This window comes from Nannobrachium achirus (assembly GCF_963921795.1).
Source record: "Nannobrachium achirus genome assembly, chromosome: 10".
Classification (NCBI taxonomy): Eukaryota; Metazoa; Chordata; class Actinopteri; order Myctophiformes; family Myctophidae; genus Nannobrachium; species Nannobrachium achirus.
This window is the reverse complement of record NC_137819.1, coordinates 67242242-67269922: the sequence shown is the minus strand read 5'-3', so window position 1 is coordinate 67269922 and position 27681 is coordinate 67242242. Positions and strand designations below refer to the sequence as shown.

Here is a 27681-nt window from a genome sequence, read left to right as displayed (position 1 = left end):
CATGTATTCATTATAACTCCAGCAAAATGAGAATAGACTGTACTTGTAACAGAGCTAGTTTTATATTATTTTACTTGAGTACAAAGTATCTTATCCAATAATAATAATAATTATTATTATTATTATGTATTAATATACTTGTTATCTTCATCATTAACAGACACTGACTTGACAGTGTCAGTTATAAGTGTGTCAGTGGGTTACGTCGTTACGTCATTACGTCACCGCTGCCTGCGTGTGTCCAGTGGGCGGGGCCTGGGTCCAGTCAGTCAGTGAACCAGGTCACGTGTCTGTCTGAGTGTTCCTCCCATGCAGACAGAGGCGTACATCGGGTATGGCAAGCTATGGCAGCAGCCTTCATCAAAAAAGTAATTTTATATTATATTCATTTTATACTGTAATCGTGCCTGTTGCTAAAGGTATGGCAACATGACTACCAGTCATGTTGCCATACCTTAGCTTTTGTTGAACTGACGCCACTGCTTCCATATGGCAGATCCTGGGTCAGTTGTAACGGCCAGACTGACTGACTGACACACAACGTGTCTCTGTGGTCTAATCCTTCTATTTTATAGACTTTACCTCCATTAAGTCTGAGTCTCAGTCTGTCTGGATGAGAAGAACTGAAGGATTCTAAACAATCTGATTTTTTCTATTCCATCTTTTTTCTTTTCTAGGCGTTTTCTCTCTGCCTCTGAAACATCCAGGTTTCAGACCAGGCTGTTAGGAGGGAAAGGAGCTGATCATCTATAACACTTATTATCGATCCGTCTCGGGGAGCCAGAATAGATGCTGTATTAATTAATCGATTGATTGATTTGCTGCGGATCCATCAGGATCTTGGTGATCGATCAGTTGCTGCTGGTCGTTCAGAGAAGAGTTTTAAAAACGGCTTCAGACTTCAGCTGACGAGGAGAAGGAAAGATGGAGGCCAGCAAGGCTGGTGAGAAAGAACAACTCTTTTTATTTGACATGATATTATGTTAGATTCACTTTTATTACAGCCTTTTTATAGCATATGATTGATATCATATGATGTTATATTATCTAGGCTATAAATAATGTTATCCACCAAGGCTGGTAGATGCAGTCATTTGGTCAGTGAGATGATGTTATATTTATTATAACTTTAAACGTTTCTTTCACCAGACACCTTATTGGTGCATAAATGATCCTGACGTTTTATTTAACACGTGGTAAAGTTAGGCTAAAAGTATCTTGTTCTGCAGATCAATAATAATCAGTTAATTAGTATCAAATGATCTTGTCATTGTGGTGTAATAATAATAGTTATTCAATCAACCATAAAAGTTGTTTCTGCAGAATGAAATAAGAATAAGTGCTTTGAATTATGAACTTTATTATATTATTATGTGTAACATTATAGCTTATAGAAGGAATATAACATTATAATATTATTATGTGTAACATTATAGTTTATAGAAGGAATATAACATTATATATATTATTATGTGTAACATTATAGTTTATAGAAGGAATATAACATTATATATTATTATGTGTAACATTATAGCTTATAGAAGGAGGGGGGTGGAAGTGGGTTAGGAGTGGCAGATATTTAGGTTTGTGATGATCAGTGGTAGAATTAATGTTTTATTGTGGTTTAATGGTGTTTGTGTTGATTTAAATAACCTCACCAACAAGCTCTAATAAGTCATGAATATGTATAAATATCCTATAGTTAGTGTTTATTACAGTAGTGTAGTGTTGTGTTACAGTAGGTTTTGAGTCTCCATAGAGTCTAGTGTTGTGTCTCTCAGTCTCACATGGCTCTTATAGGTCATAATAATCCTATAGTTAGTGTTTATTACAGTAGTGTAGTGTAAATATGTATAAATATAATGAGTGTTTATTACAGTAGTGTAGTAGTGTGTAGTGTAGTGTATAAATATAATGAGTGTTTATTACAGTAGTGTAGTAGTGTGTAGTAGTGTATTGTATAAATATAATGAGTGTTTATTACAGTAGTGTAGTAGTGTGTAGTGTATTGTATAAATATAATGAGTGTTTATTACAGTAGTGTAGTAGTGTGTAGTAGTGTATTGTATAAATATAATGAGTGTTTATTACAGTAGTGTAGTAGTGTGTAGTGTATTGTATAAATATAATGAGTGTTTATTACAGTAGTGTAGTAGTGTGTAGTAGTGTATTGTATAAATATAATGAGTGTTTATTACAGTAGTGTAGTAGTGTGTAGTGTATTGTATAAATATAATGAGTGTTTATTACAGTAGTGTAGTAGTGTGTAGTAGTGTATTGTATAAATATAATGAGTGTTTATTACAGTAGTGTAGTAGTGTGTAGTGTATTGTATAAATATAATGAGTGTTTATTACAGTAGTGTAACTGGTGTTGTGTCTCTCAGTCTCACATGGCTTCCCCTCCTAGCCATGTGCGCTGTGTTTACGCTGCCCCTGAGCCCTGCGCTGATTGGCTCAGGAGGCCGTGACGCAGCACCAAAGCCCTGCGCTCATTGGCCGACGAGACCGTGACACGCGTTACATAATTACCGCGCAGCTGTCTGGCGCGCCAAGCCACGTGACCCGAGCTGACTGACCTACTTTCACCTCCATGTGGAATAGGCCTACTCTACTGAGTACTTTTACTTTAACCTCCATGTAGAATACTCTGCTTTTATACTTAGAGTACTTTTACTTTCAACTCCACTACATGGCGTCAGTTCAGCAAAAGCTAGGGTACGGCAAAGATGGGAGTCCTCAACTCCTCATGGAAAAGAAGCATGCATTACATTTTGGATAACACAGTTCTATTGTGAAAATAGCAGATCTACATGCTCACAACGCCTCGCGCTGCGAGGCGTTGTCGAGTTTTGACAGTTTTTTACCCCCGTTTCTAGGGTTTCTTGGGCTGGATATGGCAGCCTGGAACGGTTGTTCAAGTGCAGCTAAACTTGGCATGTTAGTAAACGTGCCACATGAATTGCACCTGTGCAGTTGACCTGCGGAACCTGGGAATATACCATTCTGTCAAGATGGGGAGAATATAATTATTATAATACCTTGTTAAAGTGAGCATTTTGTTAAATTTTGCATTTGTAGTTATTTTAATAATTTACTAGGCCTATAGAGTACTTTTCGCCTCCACACATGTAGGCCAAAATCACTACTTGAGAGTACTTTTACTTTACTTTCAACTCCAGTCCTCTCACATCATCATCCTCTCCTGTCCTCATGTGAGAGGACTACGTGAAAGTAAAGTAAAAGTACTCTCAGTATAAAATGGGTGACGTAAACTGAATTTCACAAATATAGCTCTAAAAAGGAATTAAGCCTACTTGAGTTTTTTCCTTCTTTTCTTTCTTTAGGCGATATAGGCTACCACAATTTAATTTGTATTTTTTTATTTGAAACATATCTTGAGTAAAAAGTAAAAAAAAATAATATGATCTACACCAGGTTTTTCTTTTGTCTCAGGTCACCCCATAAATATTGTTTTAATCCGAGGCACCCCTACATTATAATTTTCACTCCCAGCACCTTATATTTATAGCATATCGTCGTTGTCGGGTGGAAACCTTGTATGTCCAAAACCGTTCGTTTTGTATTTATCATCTATAAAATGTACTAAACTAGTGAAAACAGCAGATCTACAAGCACACAACGCCTCATATCGCGAGGCGTTGTGTGCTTGTAGATCTGCTGTTTTCACTAGTTTTGTGCGACAGTCTTGTATGATGAAGCAGGGCTTTGCTTTACCAAAAGTACACATTTGAAACTTGGAGATACGAGGTTTCTGCCCGACAGTGATGATATTTTGGTGATTATGTTGCGAGGAAAACGTTGAGATAACAGCCATTCTGGTTAGAACTGACTGAACATAACTTTGTACTTCAAGTTTAAAATTATACTAAATATTTTCCACATTGTCCAAATAAATTCCAAATAATTATCAAATGATCTCGCGGCACCCCTGGACTGCCGTCACGGCACCCCAGGGTGCCCCGTCACCCACTTTGAAAACCCCTGGTTGAGACAGTCATGAGCCTGTAGATTTGTATTATACATATACATATATATATCTACAGTATATATACATGTCTGATGTACTCTTGGAGGAATAGCCTTTGAGAAAAAGATAAAGAGATCAAGTTAAACCATGATTAAAACATGATTTCGGTTGTTCTTTGTAAAAAAAAGTAAAAATGAGCATGGAAAGATTAAGAGAGAATCATATTTATTCTATAAAAGATAAAGTGTGAAATAAAGTGGTTAACGGTGAATACTATTAGTAGTAGCACAGTACTCGATTACATGTACTCTGATTACTTCCATGTCTGCTTGGCGGTAGAAAGCATGGCTGGGCCACGTGGGGGAGGGGCCACACCCCCCACAGCCTCTTCTGATTGGCTACAGTGTTTCCTGGAGCCTAGAGATGAGCTCTTCTGATTGGCTACGGTGTTGTTCAACATTTTAAATATGCATCATTTTTATCTTATGTAAAACTATAGAGTCTTTATGGATGGATGGAGACCTTAGCCTCTAATGGACTTATTCTTTCTTAATCAATTCAAAACCATTTAGAAATTCTAATGATTCTCTCTTAATCTGACCATGATCATTTTTACTGACACAAAAAGAGAACCAGAGAACTAACATAAATCATGTTTTAATCATAGTTTATTTTGATCTATTTTTCTTTTTTTCTCAAGGGCCAGTCCTCCAAGAGTAACATCGCAAATGTATATTTACACATACATAAGACAGGGGTCTTCAACAGGGGGTCTGGGACCCCTAGGGGGTCCTCAGAGTTACTACAGGGGGTCCTCCAAATCTTTGAGTGATAGAAAGTTTTTTTTCTCCTTTTTTATATATTAACGATTTGAACCTTATCGTCCATATTCAGAGAACTCAGGCATTGTGAGCTTGTAGATCGGCTATTTTCTGCAAAGAGGTTTGGTGTAGAGGGGAAAAAGAGCAGACTAAGTACAGAGTGAAAGGTCAAGTTTATTAAGTATTGACGGTTCAAGTGGTTAAATATCTGAAAACACAAATTGACATGAATCCAAAATACACTGATGATTGTGCTGTCAAACAATGCAACTATATGGAATCTATGAACAGGTTGTGGGGGTCCCTGCTTCATCTCTCTCTCAGCTAAGGGGTCCTTGGCCTGAAAACATTGAAGACTCCTGACATATGACATGTAATATTGTAGGCTATATTTAACTAGCTGTGTATTTCTTAAACTAGAGAGCATCGCAGCAGAAGTGGTTTACTGGGGTCACTTCAAAATCTCCCATTCATTTTCCCCATAGACTTTTACAAAACAATTCATAACAATTATGTTAAGCCTAGAACCAAGCCATCCAGGATGGCAGTGAATCATGACCACACAACCTTTGTTTCTATGAAAAGAACATTTTGAAAATCGCTAAACAAAGGGTAGTTATTAAATGTAGTATATCAAATCATGTAATATTAAAATATGTTTTCACATAGGATCAAAGGTTTTATGGTCATGATTCACTGCCATCCTGGATGGCTTGGTTCCAGGCTTAACATAATTGTTATAAATATTTTTTGTAAAAGTCTATGGGAAAAATGAATGGGGAATATTAAGTGACCCCAGGAAAACAACTTCCACTGTGATCCTCTATAACTGAAAACCAACAGCATGGGGAGAGAAAGACCCATTCATCAATCTGGTGGTAAATATAGTGTCAATAAAGTGACTCAATCTGACTTTTATTTCTGTCTTACCTTCAAAATCCATGACAAAAACCATTGCTGAATCTGACCTAGGGCTGGGCGGTATGGAAAAATACAATATCACGATATTTTCCCAAGCTGTATCACAATACACAATTTTATCACGATTATTTTTTCACGTTGGTTTTTATGGTTATTTTTCAAGTTACTTGACAAAAACTAGACTCTCTGGGTTCCTTTTGGGAGGTCTAAATTGAACTTTACAAGTATGTAACTCTGACAGTATACAAATGAAACCAAATGGAACCTTACAGTCCTACATCAGGGTTTCCTGCAGCACTTTATAGGCCAGGGGGCCCCCCTGGCCTAAAATCTGTAGCACCTGGCCAAGAGACAAGAGTCAACCTCTCCTTTTATGTTGAGGGCAAAAATAAGAATTAGTCTAAAATAAGGGAATTCATTTAGTTGTGTTTTCCGTCATCATGGGCACATTCATGTGTTTTTTTATAGGGCAAAAATAAGAATTAATATTACAAATTAAGTGAATTAATTACTCGAATTAATTAATTATCTATAAAAAATGCCGCCGCACGTGCGCCATGAGTTCCCCCCCTGGTCAAGACCTTTTCCTGCAGGAAACCCTGTACATGCCAGTAAGATCAACATATGGGTGTAATTTGACCATAAAGATCTTGATGATCAGAACGATGTGTTTGCTGCTTTGATATGATTTGTTTGTAATCGGGCAATAAATGAATTCTTTGTTCCAACATCAGTGGCAAGTTAGCATGTGAGATATATGCACAGTAGTGTGTGTGTGTGTGTGTGTGTGTGTGTGTGTGTGTGTGTGTTTGTGTGTGTGTGTGTGTGTGTGCGTGTGTGCGTGCGTGCGTGCGTGCGTGCGTGCGTGCGTGCGTGCGTGTGTGTGTGTGTCTCAGTGTGTGTAGTATTATGTAATGATGTTATCTAACTAGAGAGCAGTTAGGATGAATCCAGGTCAGCTGCTCTGTTCTGCCCTACAGTGCACTGGTCCATATCCTCACCCACCAGGCTTTCTGGGGGAAAGCCTGGTGTTCGTTCACAACAGGCCGTTTGGTTTCCGCCTAAAGCGCGGAAACCACTAGAAGAAGCGGCGTCGCTTTGATTTGGTTCCCCTCGTTTGTTTCCCCAATCCCTATTAAAATGCTCCAGTAGCCTAGTGTAGTCTTGCCAGTCGCTACCAGTTGGACTAAAAGATGCAAATACCAAACACATTTTTCAAAAGCAAAACTACTCCGCATCAAGGGGTTTATTAGGTAGGCCCTAAAAGTATGTCCTTGAGCGCAGGGGAATATTTTGGGTTAAAACTGAATCCGGTTTGATCTTTCCGGCAAATTGTAGTCCTTCAGTAGTTTATAATCTAGGCATTTAGCAGACGTTCTTAATTCAGAGCGACTGTGGTTCTCAAAACTTTTATTTTGACCATCATAACTAAACATCATAACGTTCTTAAATCAGAGCGACTGTGGTTCTCAAAACTTTTATTTTGACCATCATAACTAAACATCATAACATAACTACAGCCATACTCTACCCTGATTGGTCGAGGACTGGCTGGCCACCTCTGAAAACCAAATCTAGCTATGCTTGTAACACAAGTCCTTATATGGTCAGCACACATTCTAGTGAGGAGAATGAATGGAAAATGTACCAATTATATTTTAATTAATATGAATGAAATACAATCACTGAAGATACCTTTAAATTACAAATCTTAAGACTTCTCATTTCTCACTGTGTTTTCCACCACCAGGGGGGGTGATAGCCTACATCAGCTCCAGCCCAGAGTCGTGTCACAGCGACTCGTCCAATGGCAGCTACCAGGGCTCCTCACCTCCGCGCAACGCCTTCCACAGCCACAGAGGGGCGCCAGACACCAACCCCCAGAAGAACAACTCCTTCCACAGCCACACGGAGGCGCCAGACACCAACCCCCAGAGCAATGCCTTCCTCAGCCACAGGGGGGAGCCAGACACCAACCCCCAGAAGAACAACGCCTTCCTCAGCCACAGGGAGGCGCCAGACACCAAACCCCAGAGCAACGCCTTCCTCAGCCACAGGGAGGCGCCAGACACCAAACCCCAGAGCAACGCCTTCATCAGCCACAGGGGGGCGCCAGACACCAACCCCCAGAATAAAGGACGCTCCTCCTCATCTGGCTCCAAGACCGGAGGCATCACGAGTGAGAACATTCATATTAATATTAGATTAGATTACGGGTGCGTTCGAGTGAGTGCAGTTGGCGTGACGTTGTAGAGTGCATTCAGTGTGGCTTATTTACCAACGACCAGATAAGATGCAGCTGTGAGCTTTTTCACTCTGAACTCTGAAGGTAAACTTTCTGAAAAGCAGCAGTTGCTAACGTAACGTTGATGTTGAAAGGAGATGTAATTCATAACATTGGCCTTCCTGCTGTTAGTTTACATGTTGATGTGTGTGAAACTATCAAGCCCAAACTACCAATGAAGCTGCAAATGCTGCATTTCGCGGTCATTTCCTCCATTGTTCACAGCTGAGAAGCGCTCGAGACACGGCCATGAAAACCAACCAATCAAAACACCACACCGACGCACCACACTGCCAAACCCCATCCACTGAGTAGACCCCACCCTAGGTCAGTGCGTGCACTCAGCACACCGGTGCGCTGCGCACTGGATTTCTGAACGACAACGCACCAAGTGCACCGGATAAACAAACGACAACATGGCACACCAGTGCGTTGAGTGCGCATTTCCGAACGCACCCTACATTACCATTACTTTACCATTAATCAGGGTTTCTCAAAGTGGGTGCTGTGGCACCCTAGGGTGCTGTGAGGCCAGTCCAGGGTGCCTCAGTTTACAGTTTAGGCATTTAGCAGACGCTTTTAATCCAAAGTGACTTACAATAAGCAGATAATACATCACTATAATAAACAAGATAATATGTCAGAACATCAGCAACAATATAACAAATGCATATGAATATCAATCTAAAAAAAAACCCCAATATAATCAGTAAAGAAAAAGGATTCTAAAAACCTAAAAACAAATGCTAACTAGCTTCATGTATGGCCATTGAGTGTTTCAGTAGTGCTATGGGTTTAGGTGGAGTCTGAAAAGGTGACCAGAGTCAAAAGTGTTTGAAAACCCGTCTCTCCTAGTCTCAGGTATTGCAGGTTGAAAAGGCCCTTAACTGTGAACTAAACATGATCTGCACCTGGCAGACAGCAACAGACTCTCAATCCACCTAGAAACTTAGCCTAGTTGAGAACTTCACAATTAAAGTAGGTGACACTGTGATAGAAAGAAAAAAAACACATCTGCTACCTGGTTTTCCACCAGAGGCAGCTCTACAGATCATGTTCAACCCAGATTCAGCTCAAACTAAGGGTCAAATGTTCTCTCCTGCTATAGCACTAACATGTGGAAGGCCTTACTGAAGGCCTTAAAGGAACTTCTTTTAAAACCGCTCTGAAAACCACTTACAGACGGCAGCCTCTCCAAACTGCTAACAGTAAACTATGCTGCTGTGTAAGGTGTGTGGAGACATGGCTCTCCTCTCCTCCCCTCTCCTCCCCTCATATAGATCTCATGTATCTTCTCCTCTCCTCTCCTCAGAGATCAGTGGCTTGGTGTTGCTGTGTAAGGTGTCTCCTCTCCTCTCCTCCCCTCATAGAGATCTCATGTATCTTCTCCTCTCCTCTCCTCCCCTCATAGAGATCTCATGTATCTTCTCCTCTCCTCTCCTCAGAGATCAGTGGCTTGGTGTTGCTGTGTAAGGTGTCTCCTCTCCTCTCCTCCCCTCATAGAGATGTCATGTATCTTCTCCTCTCCTCTCCTCCCCTCATAGAGATGTCATGTATCTTCTCCTCTCCTCCCCTCATAGAGATGTCATGTATCTTCTCCTCCCCTCTCCTCCCCTCATAGAGATCTCATGTATCTTCTCCTCTCCTCTCCTCCCCTCATAGAGATCTCATGTATCTTCTCCTCTCCTCTCCTCAGAGCTCAGTGGCTTGGTGTTGCAGTGTAAGGTGTGTGGAGACGTTGCTTCAGGGTTTCACTACGGAGTCCATGCCTGTGAGGGCTGCAAGGTACGGTGTTCCTCAGGGCTGTGTGTTAGAGCAGTGACCTTGGCCATAATACTCACCTCCCCTGTTCTGCTGGTTGTATTGGTTCTCTACAGGGGTTCATCCAGCAGAACATTCAGTACAAGATGTTAATGTTCTGCTGGTTGTATTGGTTCTCTACAGGGGTTCATCCAGCAGAACATTCAGTACAAGATGTTAATGTTCTGCTGGTTGTATTGGTTCTCTACAGGGGTTCATCCAGCAGAACATTCAGTACAAGATGTTAATGTTCTGCTGGTTGTATTGGTTCTCTACAGGGGTTCATCCAGCAGAACATTCAGTACAAGATGTTAATGTTCTGCTGGTTGTATTGGTTCTCTACAGGGGTTCATCCAGCAGAACATTCAGTACAAGATGTTAATGTTCTGCTGGTTGTATTGGTTCTCTACAGGGGTTCATCCAGCAGGTTAAACAGAACATTCAGTACAAGCAGTGTTGGTCAACCTGCTTGGTACAAGTGTTGGTTCTCCAGCAGGCCATTAATGTTGTGGTTCTGTTGGGTTCTAAAGGGGTTCTTACACTTTACAGTTTAGGCATCTAGCAGATGCTTTTAATCCAAAGCGATTTACAATAGGTAGATAAAACATCACAATAATAAACAAGATAACATGTCAGAACATCAACAACAATATAACAAATGCATATGAAATCAATCTAAAAAACAGTAAAGAAAAAAGGATTCTAAAAACCTAAAAACAAATGCTAACTAGCTTCATGTATGGTCATTGAGTGTTTCAGTAGTGCTAAGGGTTTAGGTGGAGTCTGAAAAGGTGAGTCTTAAGTCCACGGCAAAAGCTAGCGAGTGAGTCCGTTGTTCTTCAGGCGTTCCATCCAACAGAACATTCAGTAATGTGGTTGTATTGGTTCTACAGGGTTTCTTCAGTAATGTGGTGGTTCTATTGGTTCTAGGGGTTCTTCAGACGCTCCATCCAGCAGAACATCCAGTACAAACGGTGTTAATGTTCTCATTGTATTGGTTGTCTACAGGGGTTCTTCAGACGTTCCATCCAACAGAACATTCAGTAATGTGGTTGTATTGTATTGGTTCTCTCCAGGGGTTCTTCAGACGCTCCATCCAGCAGAACATCCAGTATAAACGGTGTTAATGTTCTCATTGTATTGGTTCTCTACAGGGGTTCTTCAGGCGCTCCATCCAGCAGAACATCCAGTACAAACGGTGTTAATGTTCTCATTGTATTGGTTCTCTCCAGGGGTTCTTCAGGCGCTCCATCCAGCAGAACATCCAGTATAAACGGTGTTAATGTTCTCATTGTATTGGTTCTCTACAGGGGTTCTTCAGGCGCTCCATCCAGCAGAACATCCAGTATAAACGGTGTTAATGTTCTCATTGTATTGGTTCTACAGGGGTTCTTCAGGCGCTCCATCCAGCAGAACATTCAGTACAAACGGTGTTAATGTTCTCATTGTGTTGGGTTCTGGTTGGTTCTACAGGGGTTCTTCAGTAATGTGGTGGTTCTGGTTGTGTTCTCCAGGGGTTCTTCAGACGTTCCATCCAACAGAACATCCAGTACAAACAGTGTTAATGTTCTCATTGTGTTGGTTCTAGGGTTTCTTCAGAAGGTCCATCCAGCAGAACATTCAGTACAAGATGTTAATGTTCTCATTGTATTGGTTCTAGGGGTTCTTCAGAAGGTCCATCCAACAGAACATCCAGTAATGTCCTCATTGTGTTGGGTTCTCTAACAGGGGTTCTTCAGGCGCTCCATCCAGCAGAACATCCAGTAATGTCCTCATTGTGTTGGGTTCTCTAACAGGGGTTCTTCAGGCGCTCCATCCAGCAGAACATCCAGTAATGTCCTCATTGTGTTGGGTTCTCTACAGGGGTTCTTCAGGCGCTCCATCCAGCAGAACATCCAGTAATGTCCTCATTATGTTGGGTTCTCTCCAGGGTTTCTTCAGAAGGTCCATCCAGCAGAACATTCAGTACAAACAGTGTTAATGTTCTCATTGTATTGGTTCTACAGGGGTTCTTCAGAAGGTCCATCCAGCAGAACATCCAGTATAAACGGTGTTAATGTTCTCATTGTGTTGGTTCTCTACAGGGGTTCTTCAGAAGGTCCATCCAGCAGAACATCCAGTAATGTTCTCATTATGTTGGGTTCTCTACAGGGGTTCTTCAGAAGGTCCATCCAGCAGAACATCCAGTAATGTCCTCATTGTGTTGGGTTCTCTAACAGGGGTTCTTCAGAAGGTCCATCCAGCAGAACATCCAGTAATGTCCTCATTGTGTTGGGTTCTCTAACAGGGTTTCTTCAGAAGGTCCATCCAGCAGAACATCCAGTAATGTCCTCATTGTGTTGGGTTCTCTAACAGGGGTTCTTCAGAAGGTCCATCCAGCAGAACATCCAGTAATGTTCTCATTATGTTGGGTTCTCTACAGGGTTTCTTCAGACGTTCCATCCAGCAGAACATTCAGTATAAACGGTGTTAATGTTCTCATTGTGTTGGGTTCTCTAACAGGGGTTCTTCAGAAGGTCCATCCAGCAGAACATCCGGTAATGTCCTCATTATGTTGGGTTCTCTACAGGGGTTCTTCAGAAGGTCCATCCAGCAGAACATCCAGTATAAACGGTGTTAATGTTCTCATTATGTTGGGTCCTCTAACAGGGGTTCTTCAGAAGGTCCATCCAGCAGAACATTCAGTAATGTCCTCATTGTGTTGGGTTCTCTACAGGGGTTCTTCAGAAGGTCCATCCAGCAGAACATCCAGTAATGTCCTCATTGTGTTGGGTTCTCTACAGGGGTTCTTCAGAAGGTCCATCCAGCAGAACATTCAGTAATGTGGTTGTATTGGGTTCTCCAGGGGTTCTTCAGAAGGTCCATCCAGCAGAACATTCAGTAATGTGGTTGTATTGGGTTCTCCAGGGGTTCTTCAGACGTTCCATCCAGCAGAACATCCAGTAATGTCCTCATTGTGTTGGGTACTCTAACAGGGGTTCTTCAGAAGGTCCATCCAGCAGAACATCCAGTATAAACGGTGCCAGAAGAACGACAGCTGTCCCATCATGAGGATGAACAGGAACCGCTGCCAGCAGTGTCGCTTTAAGAAGTGTCTTCTGGTGGGGATGAGTAGAGACTGTAAGTTAATACACTATACTACCCTACACTACCCTATAATACCCTATACTAACCCTATACTATACTATAATACACTACCCTACCCCTTTAAGAAGTGTCTTCTGGTGGGGATGAGTAGAGACTGTAAGTTAATACCCTATACTGTACCCCTACTGTACCCCTATACCCTACTACACTACACTACCCTACCCTACTACAACCCTATACCCTTATACTATACCCCTATTATAACCCCTAACCCTTTAAGAAGTGTCTTCTGGTGGGGATGAGTAGAGACTGTAAGTTAATACCCTATACCCTACCCTATACTACCCTATAATACCCTATAATACCCTAAACTATACTATAATATACTACACTACCCCTTTAAGAAGTGTCTTCTGGTGGGGATGAGTAGAGACTGTAAGTTAATACCCTATACCCTACCCTACTACAACCCTATACCCTTATACTATACCCCTATTATAACCCCTAACCCTTTAAGAAGTGTCTTCTGGTGGGGATGAGTAGAGACTGTAAGTTAATACCCTACCCTACCCTACTACAACCCTATACCCTTATACTATAACCCTATTATAACCCCTACCTCTTTAAGAAGTGTCTTCTGGTGGGGATGAGTAGAGACTGTAAGTTAATACCCTACCCTACCCTATACTACCCTATACTACCCTACTACAACCCTATAATACACTACACTACCCCTTTAACTCTTCCCACGCTTTGAACGTTCACGTTCGCCCGATTGCGCAAGACCTTACCGCCAATACGGCGCTCGTTCGGTTCGTTCGTCTGATGACTGTAAGCTGATGAGGGGTCGCGCGGCCGTCTACTGTAAACACATTTTCCGCGGTGATGGTGTAAAAAATCCATTATGCGTTAGATCAACGGAGAACAATTCACTTCCTTGTTGATTTCCTCTGGCTGTAAGGCTCTGGGGCCAGTGACTGGTCTTCTTCTTCTTCAACACATAACAGGCAAATTCACATTCATTCTCGCATGACGCCGCCCTCTGCTGCCTGGCAGACCAAAGTGCACTATTGCACAACCAAAAAAAATAAAAAAAAATAAATAAATGTCTGTCTGTCTATCTACTATAACGTCGCAAAGGTAAGCCGCTTTTTGATGGCGCCAGACCCAATAAATAAATAAATGATCTGGCAGTAGGAGAGTTAAGAAGTGTCTTCTGGTGGGAATGTCCAGAGACTGTAAGATAATACCCTACACTACCCTATACTACCCTACTACAACCCTATAATACACTACACTACCCCTTTAAGAAGTGTCTTCTGGTGGGAATGTCCAGAGACTGTAAGATAATACCCTACACTACCCTATTACAACCCTATACCCTTATACTATACCCCTATTATAACCCCTAACCCTTTAAGAAGTGTCTTCTGGTGGTGATGAGTGTCTGTCTGACAGTGTGACAGAATATGTTTTATTGGGATCAGAATGACATCATAGTGATTATGACACATACTGTACTATGGCTCAGCCAGCCAGTCAGTCAGTCAGTCAGTCAGTCAGCCAGCCAGCCAGCCAGCCAGCCAGCCAGCCAGCCAGCCAGCCAGCCAGCCAGCCAGTCAGTCAGTCAGTTAATCAGTCAGTCAGTCAGTCAGTCAGTCAGTCAGTCAGTCAGTCAGTCAGTCAGTTAATCAGTCAGTCAGTCAGTCAGCCAGTCAGCCAGCCAGCCAGCCAGTCAGCCAGCCAGCCAGTCAGTCAGTCAGTCAGTCAGTCAGTCAGTCAGTTAATCAGTCAGTCAGTCAGTCAGCCAGTCAGCCAGCCAGCCAGTCAGTCAGTCAGTCAGTCAGTCAGTCAGTTAATCAGTCAGTTAATCAGTCAGTCAGTCAGTCAGTCAGCCAGTCAGCCAGCCAGCCAGCCAGCCAGTCAGCCAGCCAGCCAGTCAGTCAGTCAGTCAGTCAGTCAGTCAGTTAATCAGTCAGTCAGTCAGTCAGCCAGTCAGCCAGCCAGCCAGTCAGTCAGTCAGTCAGTCAGTCAGTCAGTCAGTTAATCAGTCAGTCAGTCAGTCAGTCAGTCAGTCATGGATTCATGTTTAGGCCACATCCCTTAAGCTTTATTATTGTATATTATTGAAGCATTATTATTGTATTGCTAATAGTTAGTTAAATAATTATAACAATGATTTTGTTCCAGCTGTAAGGTTTGGTCGTATTCAGGTGTTTTAGTGAAGGTAATATAATACAGGTATATAGTATATGTTATTATATGTTATATATTATATGTGTTCCAGCTGTGAGGTTTGGTCGTATTCCTAAACGTGAGAAACAGCGCCTCCTGCTGGAGATGCAGAGCGCCATGAACAACATGATGAACAACGGTCTCCACGGCAACCAGACGCCCCTGGGCCCCGCCCCCTCGCCCTCCAGCCAATCGGACTCCAGCTCGGACCCGGAGCCCTCGGTCGCCATGGATACCAGCTCTAGCTCCGCCTCCTCCAGCGCCTCGGACAGCGGGGAGGAGGAGGTTACCACGGTAACCAGAGCCCACCAGGTATGGGATCCACTTAAACACCAATTTATAAAAATAGTGAAAGTAGTGGATCTACAAGCTATCAGCGCTTTGCCGAGCAACACACTGAGAGCTTGTAGATCAGTTATTTTCTCTATTTGTTTGGGGGTGAAAAGAGAAAATGTTTGAAAAGGTACATTTTAACTAGAAATACTGTTCCTACGAGACAGTGTGGGCTCGTTGGTGACTATATCCTGCAGTGTGCTGTCATGTGAAGCTCAACCAATACCCCAGCTAACACCACTCCCAGATTTACACACCTCAATTGCACCTCATTGACTAAGGGCCCTGCCTTTATACTGTCTGCGACGGAACTCACTATATATAAACTAGACCAGGTCAACCTGGTTGTGCCAGACCCCCTGTCTGTCATCATTATTTATGACATCATGCCTTTTGTAGGCATGTCATCATCATGTCATCATCATATATACCCTTTATATAGAAAACCCGGACAGACATTTGCTTATGTAGGCCTACCCATTTCATGGGTCTGGCAATAATGAGGATAACAGTGTTCTCACCTTTCAGGCGAGAACACAACAATATCTAAAATAAATAGACCAGGTCAACCTGGTTGTGCCAGACCCCCTGTCTGTCATCATCATTTATGACATCATGCCTTTTGTAGGCATGTCATCATCATGTCATCATCATATATACCCTTTATATAGAAAACCCGGACAGACCGACATTTGCTTATGTAGGCCTACCCATTTCATGGGTCTGGCAATAATGAAGATAACATAGTGTTCTCACCTTCATGCGAGCTCACAAATAAGACAGAGGCTTTTTAGTAGACCTTGTACCAGTGAACTGTACTGTCATGAAACTGTACCTTATCCTATGCAAACTGACAATCAATACTTCAATCAATCAATGACACTTCTCCACCACCAGGGGACCTTCATGTACAACCAGGAGCAGCAGGCTGTCCAGGGACCCCTCACGCAGGGACCCCCCGTCCAGGGACCCCCCATCCAGGGACCCCCCGTCCAGGGACCCCTCACCCAGGGACCCCCTATCCACGGACCCCCCGTCCAGGGACCCCCCACCCAGGGACCCCTCTCCCAAGGACCCCCCATCCAAGGACCCCCCATCCAAGGACCCCCCACCATAAAGGACAGTGGCCCCTTGGGGAGCTCCACCTCCAGCGATGACATCATCACCTCCAGTGATGACATCATCAGCTCCAACAGTGACATCACCAGCTCGGTCATGGAGGAGAGGAGAGACAACTGGAACCACCACAACAACCTGGTTACCATGGCAACCATGGCAGCTCAACAAGGTTAGCTTTTATTTTAATTTGATTTCCTTTTGAAGTTTTCTTTTGTTTTCAATTGCACTTTATTTTTTCTGTCCTCATTGTTAGCCAAAAAGGGCACAAGTGATGGATGCAATGTTCAGAGAATAAATCTTTTTTAAATCCCTGGGTTATTCAGATTTTAAGAAATGTAATTGGAATATCCACGACATCATGCAGATTTAGCAGCTTGTGTAGAAAGCTGCTCTGTATTTAGTCGCTGCACAAGCCTAGTTCTGATTATTAAACGCTACTAACCGCTGTCGGTTGTGTCCAACGTTTGTTGTATGCCCAGGGTCACAGGATGGGGTGGGACATACGTACGTACAGACATACATTAGCACCGCCCAAAAAGAAAAGGAAGAAAAGTCACTAAGCTCCGCTCATGGAACAGAATTATCCTCACTAACTTCCAGTAGACACACTGCTGCTCACACTCCACCAAGCATTTACTGTACACTAATTATATACAGTAAATGTACAGTATGTAATTAATACCTTCCCTTGGTTTTTACCAAAGCAGGGGAAAGAACTAAAGAATTTAGTTTAGTTTAGTTTAGTCATATTTATTTAGAATATGTCAATTAAAAACAGTACAATTTTGCACTTCCAAACACAAGACAAAAAATAAAGAATATAAAATGAAAACATAGCAAGTAATAAAAGCACGAAACAAAACAAAATAATAACATATCCGAAAAGGAGTGAGAAGAAGTAAAACCTATAAACTCCCACCCCCTTTTGTACCTGACTGTAGCTGATCGAACCCAATACAGACAAAAGAGTGACATGCATGCACTCTTACAGGCACAAACATTACAACATCTTACTTCATTATTAGATGGATTCAACTTTTTGTGTGGCTGTTTTCACAATTTTTCACAAATAAAGACAACAGGATTTAAAACAGTCACAGCTAAAATATTGGAAGATACGTTTCAGTTCAGTCAGACAACTCACCAATAGAATGAACCAATATATATTATTGTATATACAGTATGTGAATGCATAGTGCAGCACAGTGTGAACCTCTGGAGTATCTCTGCCTGAACCTCACAAGCTATGCATCGTTGTCTCCACCAGCCGAAGGCATGAGGGAGAGTATGTTTTCGCCCCTGTCCATTCGTCCGTCCGTGTGTCCGTCCATGCGTGCGTCCGTGTGTCCTCCAGTTTGTTACCAGCTAATCTCCCGCGCCGTTGGCCCGGTCGCTGCCAAACTGAGCACACACACTCCCTGGATGCCAATAAACCCTTTTGTAAATCCCGCCCCATTCTGCCCTGTTACTATGATGGGACATTAACCCTGGGCAGATTGTTTTTATAGTGGAAGTGGATGGGATTTTTTTCCCCTTCATAGCCTCATTACAGCTATATAAAGTACCAAAGGAAAAACACCTAGGTGATATTAATAAAAAGGGAAGACAAAGGTACAGTAGTTACATTGCAAAACAGGGGGTTTACCCGAAAATATATGTTTTAATGTGTTTAATCCCAGTGGGACAGAATCCTCTTTGCAGATTCTTTTATAGTGGAAGTGGATGGGATTTTTTTCCCCTTCATAGCCTCATTACAGCTATATAAAGTACCACAAAAAACACATCTACGTGATATTAATAAAAAGGGAAGAAAAAGGTACAGTAATTACATAGCAAAACAGTAGTTTCCCCCCGAAAAATAAATGTTTTAATTAGTTTAATCCTCTGGATCAGAGATAGAAAGAGAAGCGCATTGCATCTTGGGTACTAGGAAGAGGACAGAGAGAATGTTTCTCCTCACATAATAGGCTGGCTTTTCGTAATTCTGCCCATTTAAATTATATGTACCCAATCGTGACTCTTAGACCATTGATAAGGTACATGTGAACTAGTTTGTTGAAGCTTATTCGTTATGATGAGCGAGATCGCTTGACGCTTGCCGTCGCTATCACCGTACCGGCCGATCTCCGTGTCGCGCACTGCGGACAGTTTTTGAAAGCCTGAAGCAACATTCTCCACTGCACAAACTCCACCCCCGATAGCAAAAAGTGAATGTTTTTTTCTGGTTGGCCAGTCAGGGAGTCTCAGGGACCAATCAGAAGGCTGACAAACGGTCTATTCAGAACCTCTGCCCCACATTTTTCACATGGGCCTGTTCTAGCGCCACCAGGAGGCCAATTTGTGCAAAACTACCTTATGGCCAGTACTCCTACAGATTTTGTCCAAGAATCACGCAAATCGGTAGACAGTATCTCTACAGTCATGTGATCGACATGGATCTGTCTGATTGTCCATATTCCATCCTGATTGGCTGAGATTGGCTTTCAAAGTTTGTAAGATTGGTCCGTTTTGGACAAATTGCCTCAAATCACGAACACAGCGTGCAATTGTTTGTGAAATTTTGCACGCACATTCCCACTAGGCAGAGGAAAAAATGTCACTTCAAACTTTTCAAATCAGCCTCATGGTGGCGCTATAACAGGCCGCCTGGCCTGGTGGAGACCTGTGCTCGGAAGAGCACTGCTTCTAGTTTTAATTGAAACGTGTTTTAATGTGTTTGTTCCAGTGTTGTTTACTTCATCATATTAATTAAACTCTTATTGTCTCCAGTCCAGGAGCCACCAGGTGGCAGTAGCGTTCCTGGAGCTCCAGAGAACCTTCCTGCTTCTCCCAGCGTCACAGCGCCACCTAGTGGTCACCATGCTGCTGCCCCCAGCCTCTGTCCCTACAGGCTGCCTGGGGCCACAGCGCCACCTAGTGGCCAGTGTCCAGCCTATGCTGCTGGCTCCTTCAGGGGTCCCCGGGCTCCCCAGCAGCAGCCGGGGGGTCCTCTGGGGGGTCCTCTGGGGGGTCCTCTGCACAGAGGCAGCAACAGAACGCACCTGGTACGTACTCAGAGGAGCACACACACACACACACACACACACACACACACACACACACACACACACACACATTCACACAGCGATGTCAGAGGAAACCATGCGCAGCTCATCAGGAGCAGTTAGGGGTTCAGAGTCTCAAGGACTCTTCAACACTAAAGCCTCCTACAGACGGGCAGCGGGTACCGCGGGGCTGCCGCTAGGATCAGCTGTGGCCGCACCGCGGTGAGACACAAACACACTCTCTCAGTGAGACACAAACACACTCTGACACAAACACACTCTCTCAGTGAGACACAAACACACTCTGACACAAACACACTCTCTCAGTGAGACACAAACACACTCTCTCAGTGAGACACAAACACACTCTCTCAGAGAGACACAAACACACTCTCTCAGTGAGACACAAACACACTCTCTCAGAGAGACACAAACACACTCTCTCAGTGAGACACAAACACACTCTGACACAAACACACTCTCTCAGTGAGACACAAACACACTCTCTCAGTGAGACACAAACACACTCTGACACAAACACACTCTCTCAGTGAGACACAAACACACTCTCTCAGTGAGACACAAACACACTCACTCAGTGAGACACAAACACACTCTCTCAGTGAGACACAAACACACTCTGACACAAACACACTCTCTCAGTGAGACACAAACACACTCTCTCAGTGAGACACAAACACACTCTCTCAGTGAGACACAAACACACTCTCTCAGTGAGACACAAACACACTCACTCAGTGAGACACAAACACACTCACTCAGTGAGACACAAACACACTCTCTCAGTGAGACACAAACACACTCTCTCAGTGAGACACAAACACACTCTCTCAGTGAGACACAAACACACTCTGACACAAACACACTCTCTCAGTGAGACACAAACACACTCTCTCAGTGAGACACAAACACACTCTCTCAGTGAGACACAAACACACTCTCTCAGTGAGACACAAACACACTCTCTCAGTGAGACACAAACACACTCTCTCAGTGAGACACAAACACACTCTCTCAGTGAGACACAAACACACTCTCTCAGTGAGACACAAACACACTCTCTCAGTGAGACACAAACACACTCACTCAGTGAGACACAAACACACTCACTCAGTGAGACACAAACACACTCTCTCAGTGAGACACAAACACACTCACTCAGTGAGACACAAACACACTCTCTCAGTGAGACACAAACACACTCTCTCAGTGAGACACAAACACACTCTCTCAGTGAGACACAAACACACTCTCTCAGTGAGACACAAACACACTCTCTCAGTGAGACACAAACACACTCTCTCAGTGAGACACAAACACACTCACTCAGTGAGACACAAACACACTCGCTCAGTGAGTAAACGCTGCGCAGCATTTCACAAAGATGAACACAATCCATCTCTTGCCGCCCACGTACGCATGCACAAACGAGCACGCTCGCAGGAATTTTACGGGACCGCGCCCGCTCTCCTCGCCGCTTCTAAACTTCTCCTCGCAGCACCTCTCCTGCAGTGTCTTATGTTGAAAGAATTGTCCTCTCTGTGTAGAAATCCATGCCGTTACGCCACATCTCCAGTATTCACTTGATTATGCTTTGTTCAGTGTGGTATCAAGTATCGAAAATAGCAGACCTCCAAGCTCACAACGCGTCGCACTGCCCCTGTTACTCCCCCTTCCCTCAATGACCTTACATGAAGTCAGATAGCATTTTTTAGGTTTTAGAAGTTTTTTACTGATTAGGTGCATGGTCTACCTATGTTATTGTTTTTCTAGATTGATATTCCTATGCTTGTGTTATATTGTTGTTGATGTACTGACACATTATCTTGCTTATTATATTGATACTTTACTTTATTTGTTATTTAGACGGGACAATGCACATTAATGAACACTACATAAATGCAATGTAAATACACCGGATTTAGCAAGAATGCAACATTTCATCTGTAGTCCTCACATGAAGACAAAACAACACATACCAACAACAATAACCTTACATCAGGAGAAGGCATTTAGAACACATACAAGTACTATACTATTCTATACATACATACTATACATACATATACATACTATACTATACATACAAGTACTATACTATTCTATACATACATACTATACATACATATACATACTATACTATACATACAAGTACTATACTATTCTATACATACATACTATACATACATATACATACTATACTATATATACAAGTACTATACTATTCTATACATACATACTACATACATATACATACTATACTATACATACAAGTACTATACTATTCCACCTGTAAACAAAATGCTGGCACCAGAACCCTATATTAGAAAAAGGATCATTAAAAATATACATACATGTAATATACTATGTATAGACTATAAATGGTCACACGTTTGATTGTCAAGTAACCATTTTTTTAGATTGTACCTTAAGGATGGAAATGACAAACAGTCTCTTATTATTAGAGCCCTGAACTGAAAGGATGTTTTTTTTTCCAAAAGCGGTTGCCCGGTATGGCACTTGATGTTTTATCTGCTTATTGTAAGTCGCTTTGGATTAAAAGCGTCTGCTAAATGCCTAACTGTAAACTGTAAACTGTTGCAGCTCAAAGCATTGTGAGCTTGGAGGTCTGCTATTTTTAATATTTTCACCTTTTAGAAATGTCAGCCCCTGCCTCTCTAACACTGATCACTGTGTCCTCCTCAGGTGTGTCCCATGAACGTCTCCCCCCACGTGGACCCGCATCTCTCTGGTCAGGAGGTGTGGAGGATGATAGATGATCATAGAGTATTAATATCATCACTGTGTCCTCCCCAGGTGTGTCCTATGAACATCTCCCCCCACGTGGACCCGCATCTCTCTGGTCAGGAGGTGTGGGAGGAGTTCAGTCGTAGCTTCACCCCCGCTGTGAGGGAGGTGGTGGAGTTCGCTAAGAAGATCCCAGGGTTCAGAGATCTGTCACAGCACGACCAGGTCTGCCTTCTGAAGGCTGGGACCTTCGAGGTACGTGACCTGAACCCCCCTCCATCGGTACGTAGACCAGGTCTGCCTGCTGAAGGCTGGGACCTTCGAGGTACGTAGAGGTCATCCTCTCAACCTGAACCCCCTCCATCGGTAAACTAACCGGTCCACATGCCTACTGAATTTCCCCCTTGGGATAATAAAGGTATCTATCTATCTATGCCAGAAAACCTTCTCGCTGATATTTATTTTCCCACCGACCTCACGTTGACCTCACGTTGACCTCACGTTGACTGCCTGGTGGAACGGTTCTAGTATTCTGGTATATTTGTTTTACTGAGGTTAAGATTAGGAATAGGGTTAGGCTTTGGCACCGTTTCACTGAGGGTTTAAGTTTGGAATAAGGTTAGATTTAACCAGCCAAAAGGTTTGAGAACCACTGGGAGAGACGAGGCCACTGTGTTCTCCAGGGAGTCTTCTGGTATTCCTCCATCCTTTCACCCCCACCATCTCTTCTCACCCCTCTCTCATCCCTTCACCCCACCACCCCACCAAGCATGATGCTCTGGTCCTGTAGTAGCAGCCAGTCTACTTAGTGGCAGCCTACAGAATACAGATGGTGCTGATTACCTTTGCAATGTAAGGATATATTCCATAATCCTGTGTCAATGTCGTCTCCAACAAGAAGGGTAAAAAAGCATGTGTCACCTGCTTTCCTCCTGCCTAGTCCAGACGGTCATATTAGACTGGATATTGTCTGTGATTTTGGATATTGTACTATTTTGATTGATTTGGCATTAGTGTTCTTCTTGCTTATTGGTACTCACATTGAAGTATGTATTGTAGGCCTACTTGGCCTGAAAAAAAGGGTATTGGTGCAACCCTATTTTCTAGTTCTTAGCTAAAGAAATCGGTATCGGAAAAATCTGTTTTGGCAGGTCAGACCTTCATACAACCGGTGGATCGGTATCGGCCAATCATTTTGCAATCGGTCCATCTCTACTGGTATTCCCTCCATCCCTTCACCCTGCAGCTCTTCTCCCCCCCCCCCCCCCCCCCCCCCCCTCTCTCACCCCCTCCTGTCATCCGTTCAGTTCATGATGTAAAGATGCAGCAGGTGATGATGGAGTCATGGCTGCTCCTGATGCGTTAAACTCTTCCTGCTCCTCTCAGACTGACCGCGGCTTCGCTGCCGCCGTGCTCTGTGACCTCTGACCTGCAGGTGTTGGTGCTGCGTTTCTCCAGGCTGTTTGACGCTCCGCAGCGCAGCGTGACCTTCCTGGGAGGTCAGAGGTTCCACCTGGAGGCTCTGAGGGCCCTGGGAGCAGGAGAGCTGATGACCAACATGATGGACTTCAACCTCAAGCTGAGGAGTCTGGAGCTTAATGAGGAGGAGATGAACCTGTTTACTGCTGTAGTCCTGGTGTCTGCAGGTATAGAACCTAAACCTAAACCTAAACCTAACCCTAAACCTAAACCTCAGTGAGCAGGAGATTAACCTGTTTACTGCTGTGGTGTTGGTGTCTGCAGGTACTGAACCCTTAACCTAAACCCTTAACCTAAACCTAACCCTAACCCTAACCCTCAGTGAGCAGGAGATGAACCTATTTACTGCTGTGTTCCTGGTGTCTGCAGGTCTGTACTGAACCTAAACCTAAACCTAAACCCTAAACCTAACCCTCACTGAGCAGGAGATGAACCTGTTCACTGCTGTGGTGCTAACCATAAACTTAGACACCCTAGAACCCTAGCCACAAATTGCAACACTAGAATCTTTATAATGGGATGAATCTAGGGTTGCAATACCTCCCATAGGCAGCCAATGCATCAACACAGTTTTTTGTTATCTGATTGTATTAAACAACTTCAAATTCACCAATATTGGGGCTGTATGGAAAGCTCAGAGTATCCTCTTTCTATCTGCAAAGAGTTTCTTTCATAAAACTCCACCGTAGACATGTTATGAGCTACTTTCTGTCAAGAAATCCGAGCAGACATGGTTTATTGTTTAAGTGTTGAACTTCAGAAGCGCTCGTCTTCTATAACGCCATGTCCCGCAGCCTCCTGCATTATGTGACATTTAGAACCAGCTGGTACACAGGACCGCTGAGTGACTTCCCACGAGCGCTTCCAAACTCCAGCACCTGAAAATAATCACCTGAACTGAATTTCTTGACAGAAAATAAATCATAGCAATTCTACAGTGAATTTTTATGAAACAAACACTTTGCAGATAGCAAGAGGATAAGGCAAGCTTTCCATACAGCCCCAATATTGGTGAGTTTGACATTGTTTAATACAATCAGATAGCAAAAAAGGTATTGCAACCCTAGATTCATCCGATTAAAACAGATCTAGTGTTGCAATGTGTGGCTGACTAGAACCCTAACCCTAGAACATGGCTCTGCAACGGCTCAGGAGCCTCATGCAGCTCTGTGGTCGCCCCCTAGTGGCTCTCTGTAGCTTTACTAACAATATGGAAGTTAACTGTTTACTAATTACTCATTTAATAATTAATGCATCGTTACTGTAGCAGGACAAACATGAAACATACATTCTTATGTTCTCCAATGTTGTAATGCGTATGACAGGCTAAATAATAATTACAAATGTAAAGACAATAACATAACAGAGTAATGTACTGTAACAGGATGGTTTGCTGCTGGATTATCTGGATGTTGGATTTGCTGTCAGAAGTTATCAAACTAAAAGCAGTGTGGAAGTCATGTGGTCGCCGTGCTCTGGTCCATGGCGTCACCTCTGTGACACTCTGACAGACCCGTCGGCAAATTAATAGACTGTGTTTTCTCAGCCCCTACGAGGGCTCAACTTGAGTCAAAATAAACTACTTTGCACCCCACCTACTCTGTAAAATACACTATTTTTGTCATGAAATAAAACGCATCCACCTCGAGCCACCCAGCGGCCACCTCAGACACAATGGTTCACAACCCGGAAATAAGCGGCGGTCGAGTTGGATGCACTTTATTTCATGCCAAAAATAGTGTATTTTACAGAGTGGGTGGGGTGCTGAGGGGTTCACCACCGCGGAGAATAGACTTTCAACAACTCAAAACTACCTTTGGTTTGGTGAGTAGTGAAGTAGTTTAGTTTATTTTGACTCAAGTTGATCCCTCGCAGGGGCTGAGAAAACGCGGTCTATTGATTTGCAGACGGGTCTGTCAGAGTGTCACTGGAGGTGACGCCATGGACCAGAGCTAGTGGTCGCCATGCTCTCCAAGGTTTTGCATCTGTCTAAACCTAGCATTTTGTCTTTGTTTTTGTGTGTGTGTGTGTGTGTGTGCGTGCGTGCGTGCGTGCGTGGGTGTGTGCGTGTGTGCGTGTGTGTCAGATCGTGCGGGCCTTCAGGACGTGCGGTCGGTGGAATCTCTCCAGGAGTCTCTGATCTCAGCTCTGCGTTCTCTGATCTCTCAGAACCATCCTAACGATCTGACCAATCAGAACCATCCTAATGAACTGACCAATCAGAACACAGCAGTCACCACTCTGACCAAACTGCTGCTGAAGCTTCCTGACCTCCGAACTCTGAACAACATGCACTCTGATAGGCTGCTGGCCTTCAAGGTGACCTGCTGAGGCTGGCCTGAAGGTGGCGCTATTTATTACTGCTGCACCATGGGGGACCAGGACAGGACAGGACAGGACAGGACAGGACGCTGTGGGGAGGGGGTCCCTGGGGGTCCGCCTCGGGTTTGACTGACCCGCGGAGAGAGGGAGACCCTCAGCCTTCCTTCTGCGTTGCGTTGCGTTGCGTTGCGTTGTGTTGCACGGATCCCTGTGTCCCAAACTAGTTGCTTCAACACTGCACTGATGATGATGATGATGATGATGATGATGAAGAGACTCCCAAAACACTGGTTCCCAACCTGTGGTTCTGGGCCCCCTTTAGGCCTTCAGAGGGACCGCCAGAGATCACAGGGTAGAGGGGTCTCACCTTGTGTCAGATGTAAGGTTGAATGAGCCGACTCAGCGCCGTAAGAACCAGGAGGACAGAATCCTAAAGGGGATCACACACCACACACTGGACGCGGACGGCTGCGCAGCGTCGCGTCGTGGGTATCGACGCACGTGACGTGCCGCGCGGTAACCCCAACTGGATGCGGCGCGCTGCCACACAGCACATCCATTTCCCCCGGTGGGGAGAACCATGGGAGAACATGTTCACCGCGCGGCAACGCTGGAAAAATAGAACAGCGGCGTATCGGCGCGGCAGGCGAGGCGGCAGACGCCGCCAGTGTGGGTTAGTTCATTGCGTTCGGTGTGTGTTCCCCTTAAGTCTTCAATTCCCAGACTTTTGTCACTGAATGTTAAAAACCTGCTGCCATCGATGCATTGAATGGTGACAACGGAGCCCGTCTGTAGCCCAGTATCTCTGCTACTGCACCATTCATTGGTCTGGAAAGACCAGACTGATTCACATTCAGAGAGTTGGTAGCATTCGAAGCTGGAGCCATAAAGTCTCGACTTTGGGGGTAAATATTTCTAAAGTCTTGACTGTGGGGGTAAATATTTCACAGAAGACCACATGAAATATGAATTCATATTGTACTGTAGGGCCCAAGGGGGTCTGTTGACGTTGTTATGGTAACGCATTCATGGCAAAGACACACACAACCACAAATTACCGTGTTCCCGGTGGTGTGTGTGTGTGTGTGTGTGTGTGTGTGTGTGTGTGTTTTAGCCCATTGTGTGCGACTGTACAAAGGTTAGAAGCACTTTTTTGTACAGCATGTGTAGACTGTATTTTTGCATTTGTATTTTTGATCGGTGTGATGATGAGTGATTTTTGACTTAACGGCTGTTTTCAGTGAATCTTCTTAACTCGTGTATTATTGTTTAGGCCGTGGTTCTCAACCTGTGGGGACCACATTATGTTGAGGGTCCCCAGATGATTAACTTAATGTGCAACATTGTTTTCTCACTCAACAGTAAACAAACCAACATAAAGTTTAAGTGTATAGAGGGTATCTGCACATTTCTAAAGTGACAATTTAAGGACTTTTTAATAAAATGACAAATTAAACATTGGCCAAATTGTCAAATA

General features: G+C 43.5%; 1 protein-coding gene across 1 annotated transcript; it reads left to right on the top strand.

Annotated features, from left to right (window-relative positions):
* Window positions 1–597: 597 nt before the first annotated feature.
* Window positions 598–27681, top strand: nr1d2b (nuclear receptor subfamily 1, group D, member 2b). The gene is made up of 10 exons (XM_080735988.1): window positions 598–943; window positions 7483–7911; window positions 9713–9801; window positions 12792–12936; window positions 15191–15450; window positions 16369–16759; window positions 19360–19634; window positions 22473–22658; window positions 23839–24049; window positions 25969–27681. The coding sequence occupies exons 1-10, from the start codon at window positions 925–927 to the stop codon at window positions 26211–26213; spliced, it is 2250 nt and encodes a 749-aa protein (XP_080592114.1). The 5' UTR covers window positions 598–924; the 3' UTR covers window positions 26214–27681.